This window comes from Mercurialis annua, linkage group LG6, assembly GCF_937616625.2.
Source record: "Mercurialis annua linkage group LG6, ddMerAnnu1.2, whole genome shotgun sequence".
In the NCBI taxonomy this organism is placed as follows: domain Eukaryota; kingdom Viridiplantae; phylum Streptophyta; class Magnoliopsida; order Malpighiales; family Euphorbiaceae; genus Mercurialis; species Mercurialis annua.
In genome coordinates, this window is record NC_065575.1 from 46,400,071 (window position 1) to 46,423,892 (window position 23,822).

Genomic DNA, 23,822 nt, shown 5'->3' on the forward strand with positions numbered 1-23,822 from the left:
GGTATTTATTTTTTAAAATTAGAGTTTTTTCCCTTGAAAGAAGTTTAAATATAATTTTTATATCTTATGCGTAGTTTAAATAAGCTTTTGTTTAAAATGTATTAAAAATTAAAATTATCGATTGACATATTTGATTATTTTATCAATTGTGAATAAAAATGGCTGCAATTAAAATTAAAAAATCAAACAAAATTGACAATTTTAAAAATTAGAACATAACCAAAAAAAAGTTAAGCTATTGGATTTTTTTTGTATGATAATGTTTTATGATAGGCAAGGGGTGAATTATCTAAAATAGTCGATCAAACCCTTTAACCTTCAAATGTATAATCAAATGTCTCAATCGATTATTCTATATATTCAATTCGAAAAGGGAATACGATGCACAATATATTATCTGAGATTAATTTATAATTTGTCTGTAAGGCTATACCTGGTACTTTTATGAAAATTTTCCATGTTTGTTTTGTTGATATCTAAATTCAAAATAAAGCAGTAAAAGCACGGCTTAATACATAGTTTGACCCCTGAACTTGTACCCTTTTACCTATCTAACCTCTAAACTTAACGTCTCACCTATCGAACCTCTGAACTTGTTAAATAATCCGATTTGACCCCTGAACTTGATAAATATGTAAATATTGAACCCTTCGTTTCCACCTGTCACTTGAAACATTCTAGAAGAAATTGTGTACGGAGGGGTTTAATGTTTACGAATTTATCAAGTTCGGGGGTCAAATCGGGTTATTTAACAAGTTCAGAGGTTCGATAGGTGAGACGTTAAGTTTGGGGGTTAGATGGGTAAAAGGGTACAAGTTCAGGGGTCAAACTATGTATTAAGCCGTAAAAGCACACTTGCAATTGTTTAGAGTGTGGACTCTGTGCAGTGTATCCTACAACATATTAGGAATCAATTTACTTCTGTTTTAAATTGCAAAAACCTTGTATAATTCATAAGTTTACATGTAAATAACCATTACTTATAGTATACACCGGCACAGATTGAATGTCAGGTGACAATTTATGACATGGCAACCGGAATTAGCCAAGAAATTCACGCATCAAAACATCAATTTAAATATCCAGCTTCTAAGTCATAATCTACGAGCATAGTCTATCAATTATCCACTTCATAAAACATAATAAAATTAATATTCATAGTTGGTGAATTTATATTCTTACATAATAAAATTAATATTCATAGTTGGTGAATTTATATTCTTACAACCCTAAAAATAACAGGATTTTCTTTTTTTGATTTCCTAATGTAAGTTGAATTTCTTCGATAGTCGAATGAAAAGGTTAAGAATGCTTCAATTGTTACCGCTGTACAAGATATCATGCATCAAATTCTAATGTATTCCTGTACAAGATATCAGTCTTTCCTAAAAAGTTTTATTCTCGGTGCTAATTACAAAATAATAAAAATGTTACAAGTTGAACAAAAATCAGGCAGTCATGTCAAAACCCTCAGCGTGTGCCCTCAGAAGCCCAGTTTGAGACCATACTCTCATCCATAGGCTTTAAGCCACCACATGATCTTGCAACTGACTCGAAGAGTTTCTCGATCTCTGGTGCACATCTTATGAAAGATCGGTTCCAGAAGTTATATCTAGGATTCTGCATGAAAACATAAAATCTATTTTAAAGAGTGAAATGGGGTTGCCAACTCAAAACATTGCTGTATCACAGCAGAAACACATTACCTTGATGAGCTCAATAAAAGTAATCAGAAGCCCCCACGGATGAGGTCTATTAACTATTAAGCGCTCCAATAAAACTCTGGTGATTTGCTCCTGAATGATTTCCTGCTTAAGGGAAACAAAATTGTTAATGCTGTTGGAATATAAATGAACCCGTCATCTAAGTGTTTATCTTAGGAGAAGCATGTTTCTATAGTTTTTGAGCAATAAAGATTTATTTGGCTCCTCCAGCTCAGGAGGAAAGATCAAAAGAGTCAAACTTCAGTTATGGACAAGAAGAACCCACAGCTTGTCAATTTTGGATCAGTTTACACCCTTTCTGTACACCATAATCTGACGTCATTCTTGATGTTCAAAGATGTAAAATGACCCAAAATTGGTAAATTGTGAATGTTTTCATCGAAAGCCAGACTTGCACTTTGATCTTTCGCCCAAGTTGGAGAGGAGAAATGAATATTTGTTGACTTTTTGAGTTGAGAAAGTTCTCGGTTAGTGTATATTTAATCCAATAGAAAATATAATAATACAAAAAATTTGAATAAACTAATAATCTTTTCAGTAATAGAAGATATAGGAAAACCATGAAATAAACAAGGTAGCTCTACCTGGTTCGATTCAGCGAATAAATAAAGGAGGACAAAAGAGAAGTAATGCGTGTGGTTGTTTGGATAGCGCAACTGATTAGCGACAGCATTCAGAAAGAGGTATCTCCCTTCAGTGTCGAGTTCCAGTACAAGAGTCTGGTAAATATCCAAAGCAGCATCTACCAATAATACAGCTAAAGGTGCAGTGTTCCCTGTTGACTGGGAATGAGGTGCTCTTGCTTGCAGCTGCTGGATGGCCTAAGTTTAAGAAAAGTTTAAGAAATAAATGTGAATAATATTATATCAAGAGACTACAATCTCTATTTTATAGAGAAAATAAAAGATAATTATAAGCACCGATACCAAAACAAAACTAGTGCTCATGAATTAAAAAATAGAGGTTAATTAAATTAGTTATGTTTTGTTATTATTCCTTAATTTAAATTTCTGGATATTCTAAATATTATTAATTGTATATAATGAAAAAACCAATTGCTTTTTGAGAATGCTAAAAAAATAAGTTTGTTATTAACCATCCAAATAAAAATAGCAACTTTGCCTATATTCTGGGACGCCCACAATGAAAACTTTGTCTATCTTTATGGACCTAGGAGCTTAATGCAAACTTTCCCTGGCATGCATAAATCCAGATACTCCCCAGGAAAATATATGCCATATAAGTAGAACAGACCTGCATCCCAGCATAAAGCACAAGCGAGTTGATCAATGGTACATTGTAGCGAGTGCCAGCAGAAGCAGCTTCACTTGGTGAAAGCAGTAATCTCTGCTTCAGTTCAGTCAGGAATGAAGAACCCTGCTGCCTCGTCTAAGGAGAGTTCCAAAAACAAAAATATGAGAATATATTGCAGTAGAGGGAATTATATACTACAAGATGGATACAGCAATAGAGTATGAAATTTTAACTTGAAATGCCATGTAAGTAAGGATTTCTGACTATAATGGTGAATGTGATGCAGAAATAAGAGCATAGTGCATCCTTTAAAAAAAAAGAGCATAGTGCATAACAAGTTTAACGAAGGAGGAAGTAAAACCGATTAGATTTCACTATTTCAGCAATTTAAACTAAAACAATTGACTACGCCTCTATAAATAATAAAGGGAGGCAAAAAATACCTTCAGATACTCATCCACATCAGCTTTCATCTGCTTTGCTTTAAGAGCTGCATCAACCTCAGAGAGAATATGAGGAGCCTCCCTTATTTCAGGTAGCAAATCAATCTGCAAGTTATGAGACAAGGAACGAATTTCCCGAGCACCAGTTAAAAAAGAGAATCAGTTACTGGCTTTGTAAAGAACGAGTAACACAATTCCAATAAGTCAATGGTCACCTTCAAATTGGGAGTAGATGGATCTGGAAGTCTCATATTGCGGGGAAATGCACTAAGGATAATATTACGCATTTGTATGCAGCTTGGAGGAATCACATCACAAAACGTGAAATGATAATCACATAGGAATTCGGGGAAATCGTGAAGAAGTACCAGCAGTACCCTAAGTGTACCTTTATAAAGAAAGTGAACCTGTAAAAGAGAACAGAATAAGTCAAAAAAAAAAAATCAACACGGTAAATCATTAATGAGATCACATGCAGTAAGTGAAGGTGGCATACTGGCATTCCTAGTTCAGCACTCCTTAAAAATGGCTCCAGGAATTGAAACAAGTCTACTAGCAAGCGCTGGACAAAGGGCCAACCCTTCTGAGCATTTCCAGTAAGTAATTTTGGCATGAAGCTCCTATGGCTCACCAACTCGAGCCATGCAAAGCTGAAGAACAGTTTCAACAAGTTATAAATGCAAAAATTATAGAAAATACAAACACCATAGCTTTTTAATTTCGCTAATTGCTGGGACAAGATGCTGCAAAGTGTATACTGTAAAGAAAATTCTCAAACCAAGAAATAGACTGGTAAAGCATGGGCATCAGCTGAGCTTAACTACGTTCTTATCTAGCCAGATCATGGATTTAAATAACGGCCGTTACGTTACTTCTAGGTTTTGAAGCTGTCCGTTACCGTTTTGTCCGTTACGTTACACCCGTTTTCGTTTTTGTATGGTAACGGCCGTTACCACCATTTTGTAACAGGTTCCACCGTTTTCCGGCCGTTACCTTTACATAACGGGCGGTGAAAATGAAAAGAAATGTCTTTTTTTCGGAAGAAAAAGAAAGGTGAAGATCAAAAGAAGGGTTTGGGAGAGATGAAGTGAAATGAGGAGAAGAGAAATGATGTGATTTGAAGGAATGACAACTCTTATTCCTATAGAAGGCCACATGATTTTTGAAATGAGAGAAGAATTAGTAGTGAGTGGTTGGGTAGAGCAATTTGTTTATAATAATATATGTGTAACTTTAAAAATTAAAGTGGGACAATATAAATGGTTCGGGTGTGTCAATAAATAATTCAATTTCAAAATTAGAAAAATTAATTATTTTCATAAAATTATAGATATCTCTAAAAATAATTGGAGAAAAGTGACAAATATTAATAGTGAATATATTCTTTTTTTTTTTATAATTGGGAAGAGGAGAGCACCCCCACGACCTAACAGTTTTTACTGTCTCGGTCATTTGAGCTATAACTCATTGGTTATGGTTAGTGAATATATTCTTTGTAAAGTATATATTCATTATTTTTTGTGTGATTTTATTTGTAATAATTTATGTTGTGAACATATTAAATTCTATTTAAATTTTTGTTTTTAATATGAATAAATTTTATTATTATAAAAAAATTTAATATATATTCAACTATGATAAAAAAAATTATAAAATAGGCTTTTTATACAGTTTTTTTTTATTAGAGGTTTGTATATTTAAATCTCACTTTAATTCTTTAAATTAATGTTAATTTCATGTACTTTACAAAAAAAATTTAAAAAATTGCGCTTCGGCAGACCGTTACGCAACGTTACGGCCGTTATGTAACCTTTACCGTTATATACGGCCGCGGCCGCGACTGCGGCCGTTACCGCGATTTAAATCCATGAGCCAGATGTCCCAACATTTCAATTTTTCACATGAAAAGCACATCCTTGATTTTTTGTATCAATAAGATAGCTACCATCATAAATCAATATATCAATTCTCTAATTTTCATACTAGCCAAGTAATAAGATTTTCTTAAAAATGATATAAAATTGTGTTATTGAAGGTGGGCAGGTTTATTTTAATTTAATCCCATATATCAAACAAATATGACAAAATAAAGAATATGATCTACAACAGGAGCTCCACATTTAGCTAACAATAAAAAGGACAGGCTAATACCGACAAGCAAGATTACAGTTAGTTGATTATCTAGCCTCAACTAACCAATCCTTGAAACACATGCGCAGAATGCTAACCTGAATGGAGGAACTTTAAGGGGCTGTAAGTTATGAAATGCACTGGCAAAGGCTGTCAAGATCTGTAACATGAAAATTAGAGTTAAGAGAAAAGAACACAATTTAATTCAAGTGTATGCAATAAAGCCTCACCTGAAAATTTGCACCATCAATAACTGGATCTGAGGAAACAAGATCCAAAAGCCAGTTCACAAACAATCTGAAATACGGTCTTGGATTAAAAGATATTTTCTTCTCCTCGGAATCCTTCTGTATTAATCTCACAGTCACACCCAAAATCTGTTGAAAGTCGTGAATATGTATTAAACATATAGGGAAGCTAGCAAAAAAACAGATATATATATATATATATATAAATATGAATATATATTTAGACATAAGATTCACCTTGGATAAAAGAAAAAACCTGCTTGATCCCTGCTCCACCTACCAGTATATAAATACATATTAAGTATACAAGGTATAACATAAAAACTAGATACAAGAAAGCCAAAAATGGGAAGTTCTATAAGCAAAATATTTACCTTTAAGATTGAGAAGACAAGCTTTGCAAAAATATCAATGGCAAGGAAGGACAAAGTCTGCCCTTGTTGAGATGATTGCAATGCACCAGAATTAATAACCTCCGAAGACAAGCAATGTGAAACAGAAAGTTCCTGGGATGAATTCACAATATTAACTTAACTTCAAACAAACGCTTAAAAATATGTCAAAGTGGAAAGAATATTACTGTAAGGATACGAAAAAAACGCTCTGTCATATCATCTCCCTTCAACAGTCCATTTTGATGCAATTGTAGGATATAATGATTGGAAGCTGCATCATTTGCACCTGGGAGTTCACAAATGCGGTACCAATCCGCAAATAACATGGAGACCTACATGAAACAATGCCAATATGCATATTTACATGAAGCGCTCAATCATTTAGAATAAAATTTCAAGCACTAATGATTTATAACTAGAACTGTATCTTTCCATGCACATGTTTGTATCTCTCTGAGTATTTGCTGTTAAAGTGGGAAATCCCACATTGGTTGTGTGTGTGAGTGGACATGTGTTTATATATTGGTTGGGCACCTCCACTTAACACCAATTGGTTTTAAGATGGAATCTAACATGGTATCAAAGCCTTGTCCATTCACACAATTTGAGTTTGGCCCGGCCCACGTGAGATTTACGTGAGGGGGGACTTTGTTGCTCGGCCCGTACACGCTACGCGTGAGGGGGAGTGTTAAAGTGGGAAATCCCACATTGGTTGTGTGTGTGAGTGGACATGTGTTTATATATTGGTTGGGCACCTCCACTTAAAACCAATTGGTTTTAAGATGGAATCTAACATTTGCGACCACATGTTCGAGAGAGAAAGAAGGCTAAAGAAAAGAGAGAGCACATATACAGGGGACTGAAAAGTTTTAGACTTTCAATCACTTCTTTCATAAGAACAGAAGGTCTCTGATTAAGCCCAGTTATAAACTTTCACCAAAAGGACCAAAATAACTACTCGCAATTAAATGGAAGTTATAAAAAATTAAAGGTGGTCTATATAAAATGGAACAACCCAAAAGTTCCAATCAACTTAAAACAAAATTGATTTTATTCTGCATTACTCAAACCAGTTAATCTTGCAACTAATGGAGTTATGCACTCAAAAAACTTAAAGAACCTGCTCGCGGAAACCAGCAGGATCTGGTTCTGCAGAATCAACAATGACGTGTTCTTCCCTGTTAGAGGTAAGCTGATTTGAAGACTGTTTCAAACAAAAAATCCAGGATCAGATTGTGACCAGAAAAGCAAGAAGTCAAGCATCTCTTCTAACCTTTTTATCTCTAGACTGTCTGACCTTTTCCTCCTTTCCGACAGTAAAACCAGATAAGACGGCAGAATTAGTAACAGGATTTCTGACAATCTCAATAAGCTGTTGTAATGACTCAGCGGATCCCGGTTTTGCAGCAAGCTGGAGAAGGGCACAAAAAGAGAGCATTAAGTTATTAACACAATTAAACATTAAAAAAAAGGAAGAATGAATACAAACCTTAGCCAGTGCATCAACAAGGCTGTGGAGTTCAGAAATAACTTTCGAATCCTCGACAACTAAAGCTTGGATAAGTGAGACAGCAAATTCAGTTGCACCCTCTGCACATTTGTAAAAATAACCTATTTGCATAAACTGCAGTGGTACATACTAAAAAATAAAAACCTTTATATACATACTACTATTCCTTCCCCCATCAATAAGTTTCGCAATATGAACATTGTACTCCGCAAGATTGAGCAATTCACTGCGTATAAGGCCAACAGTAATATCTTTGTTAAACTTCCGCTCTTCATCTGAGTAAATGACCTGTGCAAACAACTCAAAAGTCATAAATAAAGAAACATACTCCGCTGGAAGAACATTAGGATGCATCTTAACACGAATAATAAAGTAATGCAGAACTAGACAACTAATCAAGCCAAGTTCATGCCCAATGCAGATAGACGTAATTTAATGAACCGTTATGGCACACCATGATTAATCAATTTGTAAAACCAAGTAAATAGTGATCTCATAACCACATCATTACTTCAGAAAAACTGAGTTGAAACATACCCAGCTAGTGAGTTCTTTGACTACAAGCTTGCAAACATCACGAATAGTGGCCAGAATTGCAAGACAGGCACTGACATGAAAATTGTTTGATGCATTTTCATATAAACCCTTGAAAACCTGAACAAATGAATAAAATACAGAACGTGAAATGAAATGGATATAACAGAAGCTACCACAATAAGATTATGGAAAACATATCATCAGTAGATAGCAAAGCAAACCTTTTGAGCCACAGCTAAAGCTGCCTCATCTCGACTGACACATCTGAGGATGATCTCAGGAACCTCAGTAATTAGGCCCTGGACACAAATTTGCAAATGCATTCAAGTTGACAAATCTCACACGATTGAAACAAAAAAGACAACTATTCTCCCAATATACTAGAAAGACACCCAATAATAGATCTTTATCAAGCATCCCAAAGTGTATCTCATACCAACAAGGCAAACAAACAATACCTGGATTTCTGCTTCTTTGCCATCACTCATAACCAAAGCCTCCAACTGAAATCAATTAAAGAGAAGTTAGATGAAGACAGATGATCATATTTTATACATTAGAGCTAAAGCAAAACAAAGGGCATAAAAAGCATAAACAAAGCTTAAAAATCTCACAGAAAGCCATTAATAATTTAATACCATCCAAATACTAGAATAACTGGAAAGTTCTGGAAAAACATGCATAAGACAACAGAAGGATATGCCACATTTTCCAACTAACCAAAGGATTAAATAGAACAATAAAATAAAAGCAAAAAACAAAGTGTTCAGGAATAAACCTTCTGTGCAACAATCTGATATTTATCCAATGCATCCCTCGTACTCAATGAAGGGTCTGAACTGCCACTCACAAGCCGATCAGAAGCAGTTGACGAAGATATTGGTTGTAAAGAAATTCCCGTCTCCTTTTCAACAATTTGAGAAGACGTATAAATAACAAGTTAACCACCATAAAGCTTTTGACAGCATAACATTCAAAACAAGATATCTTTATTCACCTTTAAACCATCAGAAGCGTCCCCCGAATGAAGTTCAGGGACTGGAGCAGCAGAAGAAAATGGAACACTGACGGATTCATTTTCAGAACTTTGCTGATTAGCACCATCAACCCCACTATGAATAGGAGAACTGAAACATAACACATAAAATATAAATGTTAGTAACTCAAGTATCGACCTGAAAATTACCAATAAGAATGAGAATTACCTAAAAAATGCAGCTGAATTAGACTCAATCGGATCAGTAGTAATATCTATTGCCCGAGATACTGCTTCAAACCCAACATTTCCAGGAGCTGACGACTGGCCTATATTGACAATCCCTGACCCTGAACTGTATGTACCAGCCATAGCAGTAGAGCCAGCAGAAGTTGAGGAACTTGCTAGTAAAGTATGTGAACTCTGGCTAGATTGACTTTGCAATGGAAGCCGAAGAAAGTCCTGAAAGCCAAAGCAAATATCAAGGGAAACTTTAAGTGCTGATATTATAAGCAACAAACAAAATACCCCCGAGCGACAAAGTAACAGCTGTGCACCTCATAAACTCGCTGTTGAGAGACAGAAAGGTGACCAGGTTTGGGCCGAAGGGCCTCAGGCACAAGACTCATAGAACTTTGTGAATATATGTTTGCATCGAAAAAAGCTGCACCAACACCATCTCGGTGCTTTCTTCTTGCAGAGAGCTGTTGCTCGATTTCTGAATCAATCGCTATTACTGCCTGCACATAGTTTGAAAAACAGATTAGGTTGAACTAATTGCTTCAAAATTCGTGTCCCTGCAAGAACAATGTTATCTACAACTGCTTCCAATGCCTTCTCAGCTACCATCATTATTTCAATTTTAAAATGCTCTCTAGGCTGTATTATAAAAGAATGTCTACTGCTTCTCCAGAAACACCACAGACCTATCGCTTAAAAATACTAGCTAAAGTCATCAGGAACACAAACGTCTCTCCAGTTCACTACCTAAGGTAGGATATCGGTCACCAACAGTTTAGCTCCTAAAATCCCGAAATAAGAGGCCAACACAGACTACAGCAATCCCGGTTACGTGTTAGCCAAAAATGAATCATGAAAGAAATACAAGACCGTACAGATAACAAGCAAGTCACGCTTTTCAGGGCAGGATATATCATACAACAGCACCACAGACTGCTGCAAATAAGCTACACTGGCTCTAAAATGCATAACTAAGCGACTACTAATCACCACACAGCCAATTGGTATGGCACGCCACAAACTAACACCCTATAACTGATCCTACCTGAGTGAGCTTCTGTTTCTATCAATTAAACATGAAAAACACAATCATAAATACAAAAAATAGAGTATCTTTATGTAAAAGATAAAAAGTAAACCCTTTCTGCAGCAGCATGCTCAATCGCTGCACACCCAAGATCAAGGTTATCATTTGTTGCAAGTATCACAGCATGCTCCAACAGTTCACTTCCTATATTCAAACCCTGGAGTGAATTCCTTAGCTGATTTGATATCAAATTACGCAATGGTTCCTAGCAACAAGAGACATATTATGATGTCAGTTAACATTTCCTAACAGCCGGAGACATACTTAACATCAACTCAACATTCTAAGAACGTCACAGATTCACAATTCAGGTTGCTACAAGAAAGGCGAAAAAAAGACCCGTATGATGGAGAGAGTAAACCTTGCATGTTACATGGGCTAGGCTTCCGGACAAACTTGCAACCATCAAGTGTGCCGCGTGATATATTCGCGTCTCATCAGTTTCCATTGCATAATCCTACAATTGAGTATTATGTTAGAACAAACTCTGAGATGCCCACATATAAAAGAGAAAAGCATGAACTTCCACAAAATAGAATGGTCAAACCAACAATTGTAACAAGTTTGTATGAGGCAATAAGAGAAGACAGAAAAGTGGGATTAAGATGTGATTCATAGGAAACTAAGATGCTAGCTAACCTTTAAAACAAGTTCCTTTGTCGTCTGGGTAGCTATAGAAACACTACGCTGAACAATGCTATTAACTATATCTTTGACAGCTCTTTCCATTACAAGAGGAACCACTCTGAAATATACGAATGAGAGAAATTCATCAAATTGCAAAATTAACTTGCCTAAAAAAATAAGAAATTCTTGCATCAGCACTTTCTAACCTATGAAAATGCAGTTGCAACCCCAAAGAGTTGAGCTTCGGGTTGATAATAACAAGGGAAGCAAAGTTCGGTAGTGCACTGGTAAGCTGCAAAGCATACAGGAATTGACAAGTTGGTAACTGCGAAAAGCCAATCTTTTGGTAAGAGCAGAAACATAAGATGGGGAAGCAACTCAACCTGACTGACAGAGAAAGGCGGCTGAGGGGGAGGAACTTGGAATAGCCCTTGAGCAGAAGGAAGCTGATCAGACACATTTGTAACTAATTTGTCATCCTCTGCTAATGTCCCACCAGGAAGATGAACAGGAGCAGCATACTATACAAACACAACAGATTAAGCTACAAGAAAATGATAGATAGACTTTGAAATATAACACAAGACCAGATGGAAACAAACCGGAGTTATCAATTGAGTCGGGGCAGCAGAATTAGTCGGGTTGACAACTTCAAGTGGTAAATCAACCTGATTAAGGGAAGAGATTATTCCGGTTTTAGCTTCCAAGTGCCCTTGAGACGGTCCGACATCTTTATTAGAGAAATCAGGATTCCCTTCCATCTCTCTCTTCCGATCCTTCAAAAGAGACGTGGGTGTTATGTCCTTCACATCCACACCAAGATTCTTGAATAGGACCTGAAATAAAGAAGGAATACCATATATTGCTCAAGTCCATATGGCAGTCAAATAAATAAAATTTACAGAGCCATGAATCCGGAAATAATACAATTTAAAGCTATACCTCTATATCAAACTTAAGATTCATTTTCAAGTTCGGCATAGAATAAATCTCGGCAAGCAATCCAAGAATTGCCATAGTCCAAGGATTAGGAGGCCGGTAGGCTAGACTGCTTTGGCATGGCTCCAGAATCTACCACAAGTAAGGGAACACAAGTGTCAGAACACTAAACTTCACGGCAAACACCACAAAACTACCATTTTAACTATACCTTGGAAGTAAATGGAATTACAGCAATCATCAAACCCTTCTCATAAGCCTGCCAATGAAACGAAAATTAGACACAGAGGAGAGGACAGCAAGATATCGTTCTAAAAGGATAAAAAAAATTAAAAGAACAGTTAGTGGACTTCATAATATTGCACAATATCTTTGTTTGTACTAAATCACCTCTATGATCAAAGATTTGGGATCTATCTCACGAGACAGCAAAACATGATTCCTGCCAATTGTTAATTTCCCGAGCCAGCTTCCCAAATTTTTTAGCAATGACCGTTCTTCTGAACTTGATTTTATCAGGTCTGAACCTAAGAGAACCTGAATATTAACAAATTGTCAAAGACAAACATCACTTCCTCTTCATTTTCTTAAAAGCAGGTTGCACAATCAAGCTTCTGTCTAAATCAGCTAGCATGAATACAAACCTTGCAGTTCACATAAGTGGCCTGGACAATCTCTTTATTCAAGGCCTTTGAGTTAACTTTATCAAGGAATTTCAAGTACAAATCATGAAAATTAGGCTCAATGCTTGCCCTGCAATTACAGTGCCCAGTAATGATCAACAGCAACAAAATATTGAGAACAACAGGTATCTGATAGCAATGATCTACATTTAGTTATTTTTCAAGCCATTTTTAAAATAAATACAGTAAAGAATAGCAACTTAGAATTTGTATATATCAGCTACACAAAAGTACTTGCAGACATGCAAATTATTTACTGCTTGGGTGAATGGAAGAGAAATGGCAGCAAATCAATTAGCAAAACCATAGATTCAGTACACACAACTGAAAAGATACATCCATTCTGCATTTGGTTTATTCAGACCAAAACATAAATCAAAAATTTATGGGAAAGGGTCCACACTAATAACCTTACCAAACATCCCTTCTTTCCTAATTTCCCTAAGCTAGCTCAAAAATTAACTAGTCTGAACAGCCCAAATTATCCGCATGCTAAATGGAGGTATACAGGCGTACCCAAGGAGAGGAGAGACAGGTGTAAAACCACATGGAAAGCATATAAGTAAACCTTCTAACCTTTTCATAACCAGATACTGGGCAAACCAGGGATTATACTGCTCTTTCAATATTTCAGTGAACTCTTTTGTTTTAGCTTCAATATTTGCAGATGAGATATTGTTGATTATGAATGCTATTTTGCCCTCAATCTCTTGTGTCGGTGTCTGTAACCAAAAACAAAAAAGATTAGGTTTGCAAAATATGTAGGAACTCAAATAGTTAACCATGTAAGAATAACAGTAGATGCCAAACAAAGTAGAATCTTTTCCTAATATTTTTAATTAGCTAGAACTAATAAAAATTAGCATTAGACAGACTCGATCATTCAAAAGGGAACAAGAAAGAAAAAACACCTCAAAACCAAAAAGACATGAACTTAAAACAATAGGCTTCAGCAGATAACAAGTTTTACAGACTTGCAATCTTCAACTGCAAGGCAATTTCTAATTGGCATGAACTCTCCAAATGAAAGAAGGCCAAAACAGGCACGCGAGGTACACATTATCCCTTGGATAATTTAAATTTTCGTTAGAATGGTAATTATATTAAATGAATGACTGCAAGGCAAAACATATCCACTAGAAGGTTTTCACCATAAATAACACACTGCAGAGCCTTTCAAAAATCTTGATATTCTAAACTACACCAGTAGTTACAGATTTAAGCAACGACAAAAAAAAAAAAAACAGAAACCAGTCAACAGCATACCTCAATCGGTGTTTCTCTCCTCTCGGCAGCAGCTTCAAGAGTTTCAATGTTCAAAGCTGAGCCAAATCCTATACGAAAACTGCAACTATAAGGCATCTTACATAAATAAAGCAAGGCATGCCAGCTAAATACACCGGACAGAAAAAAAAAAGTATCAACTAGTTAGCAATAGAAAATTACTGGTTGAGGTCACTCCTCGGGAGGAACGGACAAAACTATGTGAAGAAGACAGCATAGATGGAGCACTGACAGCACTCTGCAGTTGAAACTTCAGATATAAGAAGGTAAGGCCAAACAATAATGCAATTGCAAAACTAATCATATATGTAATTAGTATAGAAACCACACCTTCGGTATGATTGAATTATCACTTAAAAGAGCAACTGAAGATTGACCCCCAGGTGATAAAATAGGTTTGGCATCGTTCGATGAAGCCACAGAAATTTTATGCCGGTCATCAAGAGGACTTTCATGTCTCTGTTGAACATTGAGTGTAGAGGAAAGTTGATGCAGAGGCTGCGCACTGCTAACACCATTCAACTGTATTTTCCAATATTATTATATTACGAAACAAATAAATAAAGAAATGTTAGCACAATTTATCAGTTTAATGATTTGTGTTCAATCGCGATTCACAACTATCAGGTTATAGGGCAGCCACGAAAAAAAAAGTATAAAAAAAATACATATAAATTCTGTCAGTTCTACTCAACTGGAGCATACAAGTCAAACAATTTATTTAGATTCTACTAAAACTAATAATAGTACTGTGACAAGCAGGAATATATGATAAGAAATGCCCTATGATCAATCAAATCTAGAGAGCATTCCAACAAGTTTTAATAGACAATTCCCTCTTTCTTAAATTTCAATTTCCGCATGTTTAAGCAAACTTTAAAGCATAAAATTCAGCCTGTTGCCAAAACTAGATTACATATGCAATACAAAGAAACTTTGTTGCTGAATCTTTAGAATGTTTAAAAATGTAATAATCTGTAGAGCATTCATACCCATGACTCATCTAGCCATTAGAAAAAGCAACACGAGATGAACAATTAACTGCAATTTACCTCCCCATTTCCAAAGCTAGACTGAGATAATCCACGTTGATAAACAGTAGAAGCATTGTCTACATCAGATTCCAAATGACCAGATGAGATCCTGGAAAGTGCCAAATCTATGAAAGCAACAATATTTGAATGAGTTGAACGCAAATGAGATATCTGTAAGATATGATTGCAATATTGTGGCCACTCTATCAGGCGATCTAAAAACTGATCCAAGGCATTGATCCCAAAGACAAACATCTGCAGGCAGAAAAGCTATCAGAAACATTACACAATAATAAGAAGCAAGAAAACATAATTCAAAACGACGCGAACAAACTTTGGAATCTGGTGGTTTGCGTAGTGCATCCAAAACACCACGTAATGCTATCCCAAGAGTTAGATGAGTTACAAGCTGGTGCTTGATAACAGAACCTGAAAAAAGGCAACACAGTTAATATTCCCTACTCCACATAGTATCAAATTGCTCAAATTAAAAAAGAAAAAAAGAAAAAAAGAACAGTCCAAACATTATCATCTTGCATACTATGTCCATAATCACGCATGTATATTGAATAATCATAGGCACAAAAGCAAAGAACAGCAACACCTTTTCGAGTGAGTCAACATCAACTACCCAGTTCCTAATTTCTAACATCTCTTTATCCCATAAACAGACAGCTTAAATGAACAATTATTTATGGACATTAGCTCCATGTACACAGAGCAGATAGAATTTAAACTAGAACCTTGCAAACCAGGATGCCACCGGATTGTTAAAAAAAGGGTTAATTACAAATAAAATCATCTTTACACGAAATCTCAAAAATAACACAACCTTTAAAAGGTGTCAATTCAGGGATCACCTTTCGTTTCTTTTCAAAAACAACATCGGCAATTTTTTGTGGCGTTTTTGCTGACGTGGCATGCCACGTGCCACTCACATCGGGTGTCCAAGTCAGCGAAATTTTATCTAAAAATGTGCCCATGTTATTTTTGAACATTTTATTAAATATAGCATAACTGGAACTAGCCAAAAGCAGTGACTCAAGCAATTAAAATGCTGAAATAACTGGCAAAATCAGTCCCTTTAAACATTTATTTGTGCTGCCACAGTAAGACAATAACATATTTAAAACTTCTTAGATGAATTTAATGAATGGTGAAACAATTAAAATTTTATTTTCAGCACTAAAATCACCCCTCCCCCGAGAATAAAAAATATATTCTTTACTTCTATTCTTTATTGTGGAAGATACATGGACAGCCAGAGCTTACAGAAACAATCATAATAGTTTAAGTAAAGGAATAAAAATTACAAATAGTAAAAGGTATCCTCAATATAATAGAGCAAATGAGTGAAGAACAAAACTTGCATAACAAGGATGTAAACTTAAGATGATATCATAAAATTATTTGACAATATGATATGAAATAGGCGGAACGGTATGATGTTGCATTCTATACTTAAAACTCACCAAATAAAAGAGCAGCAATTTTTAATTGTCTTTCAGGATACTTAGGGAAGAACCTGTACTCCTCAAATAGATTGCCAATCATGCACTCAAAAATAGACTGCTCCCTGTCATTTAATCAAGTTAATCATAAATATCATCAAAAAAAAAAATTAATGGTGTTCAAAATCCATGAACCCAACTATGCGTCATGATATACAATTGTCACAAAACCGAAGTCAAGATTCTGCAATGCAAGCTGCCAATATAGGGAAAAAAAAACTAAAAGCTGACTGTAAATCTAATCTAAGAGCATGAAAAAGCTTTAAGAGATACCTTTGTACAAGTGATTCCTTGAATCGAGCAAGCATTTGAACCATAGCATCAATTGTTAACTGACCAGAAAACATTTGATGGAAATAAGAATTTGCTTCAGCCTCAATATCATCAGAGAACGGTTCAGGGGTAGATGGATCTGCAGAGCCACCATTTTGCAGCCTTGGATTATCCATAGTAACATGTAATTTTTCCATTTCCTCAGAAAGATGAGTAGAGATGATTATGCCAGTGTGAGCTTTAAGGACCTGGAAAAATTATAGGATTAAAAAACCAAACAAATATTCATAGAGATGAATTAGAGAAGAGAACATTGAATGTGGAACCTTCAGGAAGGTAGTGCTAGTCTCCGTATAAATATTCATAACAGAACTCTCATGATAGAAAGGTTTGCTAGAAGAGAGTTCCTGCGACCCAACAAGTTGGACGTCCTTCAAAAACTTTATACATTCCTGAGAAGTTGCATAAGAAATATTCAGCACATCATATCCATTCTTATTATAAATTAGCTACAACAGGAAAGTTAGATTTCCAGCATGAAGTAGGAAACTACAGAGCTCCTAGCACCATGCTTAACTCTGCAAGTGAGAGGACCAGTAGAACTTACCTCAAAGAAAAAATCCTTGTATGTTACTGAGTTAGTAGTCAGCCACTTTTCAAGGTCTAAAAAATCATTCCGTGAAGCTAGAGCTGCCAATCTAATACCAACAGCAAAAGGAATCACCTCTAACACTGATGACAGAATCTGCAAATATAACAGCTTCACTTAAGCAAAGGAAAGAAAACTAAAAGGCATTGAAAGTTCTCTAAACTTTAACCTTTATAGATATTATCATAAATACATCATGACATCTTAAATAAGCTACATATCAATAGAGCAAAATCAATTTCATCTAATTTTTACCTTTAGCTCTTGGCAGATGTCGAGTATCTTGATAATGCAGGCTGGCTCAATGTAGAAAGCATCCACAAATCCCCGTACAACAAGAGTAGGATTTACATGCCAGAGGTAAAGTATCATACCACTACCTGAGGCATTTTTCATTACCATGGGGAAAACTGTGAAAGACACTTCGTACTGAATAAGTTGATAAGCAGTCTGCAATCATGGAACAAAAACCCACAAGGTCATAAGAGTTCAGGAAAATAGAAAAACAAAAGTATCTGAAATTCAAAAAAGCTAAAGATATACGTTAATATGTGCCATCCCAAGTAGTAAGACTTCTGGACAGTGCTTCAGAGGATATTCAAGCATTGATTGAACAGAACTAGAATGACCCCTCTCAGCAAGTTGACAGAGCACTTCCAAAAGGTCAAGACACAGCCACGCATGATTTGCATGTCCAACTTGAAGCTTATGTCCATGTACTGCATCATTGTAAACCTGCACAAAAAGTTGGTAACCAGGTAAAATTTACCCATTAAGTGAGAACAGAAGTAGTAACTGTTTAGAAACGGTATCATACCATCTGCCTTCCAGAATGAACAAAAGTAAACACTTCTGGTGGTGCCAATACAGCATATTTAAGAAGAGATAGTTGACCCTGAGCATTTTTCCATATAGACCCACATAGGACGTGGAGAGGGAAGAGATCCTATTACATAAATAGTAGAAATTTAGAGTTATAAGGAAGAAACTTATTCTAATAGAACCAAAATCCTGAAACAAAATTTTCATATCATTAAAGCACAGTAAAGATTTACCTTACAAGCATGTCGATATACAGACATCAAGAAAGAGAATGCTTCTTCATTTGGAATGTAAAACCCCTCATAATCCATATTTTCCATCACTTTTATCCAGTTGGTAGCAGGAGCCTGTATTCACCATGCATGCAAGAAAACCAATTGAGCTTTGAATTCTAGCAATTGCCACATAAAGCAATAAAAGAAGACAAGTAAACTCACAAGTTGCTTGATTGTTTTTACAAGGATGTCAATATTCCAAGAGCTTAACAGTGGGAGTTCAGAAGAAATGCTGCAACCAAGAGCTAAGCCAAAGTTTGAAAATGTGCTTTGGTTCTCCTCAAGGCCAGCATGATTCCGGGCAATAATCCCAACTATCTTTGAGATAGTACTCTCAGTCATAGGTGAGAAATTGGTCAGTATCTCTTTGCAGTGTGAGGCATCAAATGTGCATCCATAGCCCAACTCCTTCACAATATCACCAGCGCTCATCTCCTTCTCCATTTCAGCTAAGAGAGTATCAAATTCATTTTCCTCGGATTCATGGAACAGATCCATGCTCCTATAAAAAATATAGTAAGGCGGCAAGATATAGACTTCACAGCAGAGTACAGACAAGTTTAAATGATCATGCGGTTATTTCTGGAAAAAAAAAAGTGGATTAAAACAGGATAAGAGAATAAAACCTCAAGAAATTATTGTCCCGCAATTCATCTGAGAGCAATGGAGTTAGAAAGAAAGGGAAAACATCTTTAGGTTGAACCAAGGATAACATCTGCAAAAACGGATCTACATGTTTGGAGAGGCCCTCAGACTGCTGGAGGAACATAACAATACTCTGAATTTGGTCCGCAGAATTCAAAGAAACTGGATTGGAACACAGCTCTTCAATCTGAGCAATGCAAAATTTCTTTGCTGGAAAATGGAGGAAAATTGTTGACAATGAGAAACCTCAGGCGCAAGAAAGTAAATAAAGCAAGAGGCCAAGTACTTAAGAAATAACAACTTCAAATAATACCCACCAGTTGTTCTGATTTCTATTTTCTCAGAATCAGAAAGAGCAAAGCCAATAGCAATTTTTTCAGTAAGAGATAAATGCAACAAGTTACAAAAATTCTCTAGGAACTCTTCATTGATCTCTGAACTTATAAGCGACTGGCGAAGCACCATGCTAAAGTTCGGTCTCTCCAAAAGAAATTTGAAAATAGACAAAACAACTGATTCCAGCTGCATGTTTTTCAATTCTGTTGTTTGGGAAAGCACAATTTCCAAGCAAGATTGAAGCACCATACTGCTTTCCTCAACACCATATTCAATAAACTGCCAGAAAACAAAACCTTATTAGAAAACGATTGCTAAAAAGGTCATATAAGTCAACAATTGATATTATTCCTTTATTCTCCTTTTACACCCTGAAGAACGCTATTGATTTGAACATTGTAAATTCACTACTAGGTCAGCACTCAGCACCCTTATTTCTAAACCTAAAATTGGCAAATTTAGTCCATATGATCAGAATATTTTACTATAACGAATCAACTGAGTGAGTCTCTAGCTGGATCACATCCTCAAGTTGTGAAAACAAAACGTTTGCATATCTCCTACTATACATTAACACCATAAAGGAGCACAAAAAATGCAATTAGAGAGCATAAACGTAGCAAACTAAAGGAGATAGGAAAATGTTAGGGTTTCACTGAAGTGAAACTAATAATAACAACCAGAAACAGATGATCAGTAAATCAATGGATAAAACGAATGAAAATTATACCTGACAAAGCTCTCGAAAAACAGAATCGGCGTTGTCTTCGGTCAAGTCGCGGAGCAAGAACCGTACGTGATTCGGAATTGTTGATGATAACGTCCGCATCTCGGCGAGGGAGACAGAAAAATTAGGGTTTGTGATTGAAGAAAAAACCTAGGTATTTGTGCTTTGAGTATCAGAAGATTAGATTGAATGGAATGCTAGTTGGGTTCCGAAGATTGCAGATAGTAGATAGAGGTGAAACTTTTCCCGACTCAACGCTGTATGTATCTCAAGCAAAAACAAACAGGTGCCTTCGTGTTGGGTTATGCTTTAGTTACCTGCGGGTCATTTGTCTTGGCATTTATTTTCTGCCACGTTGTCTATTAAATTAGGGCATTTTCATTGGTCAATTATATAAAATCATCTTTGAACGTTTTTTCATTTTAATCAGGTGTTTTAAGAGGTGTCATATAAATGAGAAATTTTAAGGTGAACCTAGTTCATCACATAAGATTATGAACCATTTATTTATCGTGTGACACATGTAAACAATAAATGTAGTTTTTTTTTACAAAGTTAGAATCATTGATGAAGATTAAATTACAACAAGTGAAAGTTATATAACAAAAGTCATATATATATATATATGATCTTTCTAATTTTGAGATAATAAATAATAAGTAAAAATTCAAATACAAACTATAAAAAATCGGAAAAAAAGAGAAAATCTAAACTTGAGTCCCGAAACTTAAACACAACGATTCGTTGAGCGGGTGTTAGATGATTTCTCTTTCCAATTTGCCTGTCGATCCGCTTGATCTGTTGAAACCTACTATTTCCGATCTCCATCTTCATTTAGATACTAAAGAGATGGCTAATAATCACCCACGGACCCTGACTTTAGGGGTACCTTACGCTAAACCCCCTGATAAAAAAAACTGTCGTAAACCCCCTAAACTTTACCCAATAATTAGCTAAACCCCTTTTCGCATAAATTGACCAAAATACCCTTCAAATCTGTAAATAAATACAAACAAACCAGACAGCTTCAATCAAACCACACTTAAAACCGATCCAATCAAATCAAACCAAACAATCTAATCAAACCTAAATTTATTTAAAAATTAAATAAATAATTATTTTTAATTTAAATAAAAAATAATAATTTTTTTTTCCAATCCGGTGAGCAGACCCACCGCGGGTCTGCTGCAAAGAGCAGACCCACCGCGGGTCTGCTGCAAAGAGCAGACCCGCGGTGGGTCTGCTCTTTGCAGCAGACCCACGCCGGTGGGTCTGCTGCAGACCCACGCCGGTGGGTCTGCTGCAGACCCACCGTGGTGGGTCTGCTCTCCGGTGAGCAGACCCACCACGGTGGGTTTAAAATTAATTTTAAAAAAAAATTATTTTTTTTATTTAAATTAAAAATAATTATTTATTTATTTTTTAAAATTAAATGAGTTTTTATTTGAATAATTTTTTTGCGGCAATGGACGGTGGTGGCCGGAAAAAACCGGCGGCGGCGGGTGGAAGTTTTCGGTTGGATGGTTTGATTTAGTTGAGTTGATTGGTGGTTTAAGTATGATTTGGATGGTTTATGTCTGATTTGATTAGATAATGACTTTAGATTTGGTTAGATTGGGTTGGTTTGGTTTTTGTTATTGACCTTAGGGGTATTTTAGGTATTTTTGAGAAAATAAAGGGCTTGGGGCGGTTTTTTGGGGCGGTTTTAGGGTAAAAGGGGTTTAGCTGATCATTAGGTAAAGTTAAGGGGGTTTACGGCAGTTTTTTTTTTATCAGTGGGTTTAGCGTAAGGTACCCCTAAAGTCAGGGTCCGTGGGTGATTATTAGCCTAAAGAGATAGATCCACAACTTCACTATTTTTTTAGATCTACAAGAATTTGGATCTAAAGCTCAAACAAACACTAAATGTTCTTGAGGATCTAAAAAATATAAACAAATGAGGATATAAAAGACCTTATTATTTCTTAAAAGATGAACAAAATAAAGACCCAAACTAAAACTGAAATTTTAAAAAGAATTTATTAAAAATAATAGTAGATCTATAATAATAAGTATTATGGGCGGAGAGAAGATGATTTTCCGGCTAGCCGGAAAGATCATCTTCTCCCACCCTTAAACAAATAAAGAAGATGAGAGTTTTTCTTAAAGAGAAAAATCTTAGAGAGAGAAAAGCAAAATGATACATATCTTATTCTAACAATAAATGTATTAACCAATCAATAAATATCACATTAATTGTCTATATTTTAATGTGAATTAATGTGATATTTATTCATTGGTTATTACAATTATTGTTAACACGTGTCACACGATAAATGGATAGTTCATAAACTTATGTGGCGAACTAGGTTCATGCAAGTATTGCTCCATATAAATTCACCACCTTATATTTTTTTGCAATTCTATCAGCAAGGTAAAAATCAGGTATAGTTTTGCTGATTCGGCAACCGAATTGACAAAAAAAGAGGAATGAGTTTTTTTTTTTTTGATTTCATAAAAAATCATCATCTTTACATGTTTTTTCATTTTAATCGTGTCCTTCAAAAAGTGTCATATAAATTCGCCATCTTTCATTTGTTTGCACATTTATCACTGATGTAAAGTAGTGTTTAATAATATCACAAAAAAGGAAAAGAGGTAGAGTCTGTTGAAAAATACATGAGGTTGTCGAAAAATGAAAAAGCCCGCCAATGTCCAATCTCGACGAGTATGTGCAACAAACCTATAGTTCAACTTGGCACTCATCGAGTAAGTACAAACTTGACGAGCGCGCACACTTACACGTGCCAATTAAAGAAGAAATCGGTTTGTTATTCTTCAACCGACAAATTGATGTCATGACCCGATTTCCACCCGAAACTCGAGTTGGGACCGGCGCTAGAGAATGGAAGTGGTTGCTCTGAAATCCGTAGCAAGCCTAAAAACCTTTATATATTTTTTGCAAATCAAGACCATATATCACATATGATCTGTTTTTGAAAAATACTGTTAAAACCTTTTTTCGTTTAACGAAAACATATTTCTGAAAACGGGTTCTTAAAACCCCGATTGTATTTCAAGAAACCAGAGCGCAAACAACAATCTCATATGACGTGACTGCTCTGTTTTCAATATAATACTAAAACGCGTTTTACACAAAACCAATGTACTTCTTTAAACAACGGGTACAAGCGTTTCAGAAAACACGCAGCTTTGAAATCATACATTATATATAGTAGTTCAAATCAGAGTTTATCAAAATAGTATGAACTACTGTAACCAGAAAGACATACTTCTCGTACCCAACTACTTGCAGCTCTAGAAGTATGGTGGACATTGACTTCCAGAATTATTATAGAAGTCCAACCTGAAACCTTGATAACCTGAAAGGTGTACATTGGGGAAGGTCATAAATATAAATATTTTTGAGTGAGTACAATTTTATGTTTGAATATTCAAATCCCAAATACATAAAATATTTTGTATATTTAAAA

The 23,822-nt window shown here is 35.5% G+C and overlaps 1 protein-coding gene across 3 annotated transcripts; it reads right to left on the bottom strand.

The window, feature by feature from the left end:
* Nucleotides 1–1,286: 1,286 nt before the first annotated feature.
* On the bottom strand, nt 1,287–20,607 carry LOC126688113 (uncharacterized). 3 transcript variants are annotated; one of them, XM_050382696.2, is made up of 51 exons: nt 20,353–20,607; nt 19,604–19,901; nt 19,268–19,496; nt 18,804–19,143; nt 18,600–18,713; nt 18,362–18,490; nt 18,088–18,279; nt 17,800–17,994; nt 17,503–17,640; nt 17,222–17,347; nt 16,896–17,143; nt 16,584–16,687; nt 15,446–15,540; nt 15,130–15,366; nt 14,408–14,599; nt 14,240–14,315; nt 14,060–14,127; nt 13,370–13,515; nt 12,755–12,863; nt 12,501–12,647; nt 12,322–12,369; nt 12,114–12,242; nt 11,774–12,007; nt 11,555–11,692; nt 11,378–11,463; nt 11,184–11,289; nt 10,906–11,001; nt 10,597–10,749; nt 9,775–9,957; nt 9,447–9,679; nt 9,239–9,368; nt 9,020–9,145; nt 8,700–8,744; nt 8,463–8,540; nt 8,242–8,358; nt 7,863–7,992; nt 7,684–7,784; nt 7,468–7,605; nt 7,315–7,398; nt 6,380–6,526; nt 6,174–6,305; nt 6,037–6,075; nt 5,782–5,928; nt 5,650–5,711; nt 3,918–4,071; nt 3,637–3,828; nt 3,422–3,526; nt 2,979–3,113; nt 2,309–2,545; nt 1,707–1,808; nt 1,287–1,620 (listed from the first exon to the last, which is right to left on the bottom strand). In XM_050382696.2, exons 1-51 carry the CDS (start codon nt 20,449–20,451, stop codon nt 1,471–1,473), a joined length of 7,239 nt encoding a protein of 2,412 aa, XP_050238653.1. In that variant the 5' UTR covers nt 20,452–20,607; the 3' UTR covers nt 1,287–1,470. The 3 variants fall into 3 exon arrangements, with proteins under 3 accessions (XP_050238653.1, XP_050238657.1, XP_050238652.1); XM_050382700.2 differs by having other exon boundaries at nt 7,492–7,605; nt 14,240–14,327; XM_050382695.2 differs by having other exon boundaries at nt 14,240–14,327; nt 20,353–20,606.
* Nucleotides 20,608–23,822: the final 3,215 nt, after the last annotated feature.

Excerpts from the sequence above, each read along its gene's own strand:
- LOC126688113 (XM_050382695.2), bottom strand. The coding sequence starts at position 20,451 with ATGCGGACGTTATCATCAACAATTCCGAATCACGTACGGTTCTTGCTC. Across the intron at positions 11,464-11,554 it reads CGCCTTTCTCTGTCAGTCAG|CTTACCAGTGCACTACCGAA; the intron begins GTTGAGTTGCTT and ends TATGCTTTGCAG. Across the intron at positions 9,146-9,238 it reads ACGCTTCTGATGGTTTAAAG|GAGACGGGAATTTCTTTACA; the intron begins GTGAATAAAGAT and ends ATTGTTGAAAAG.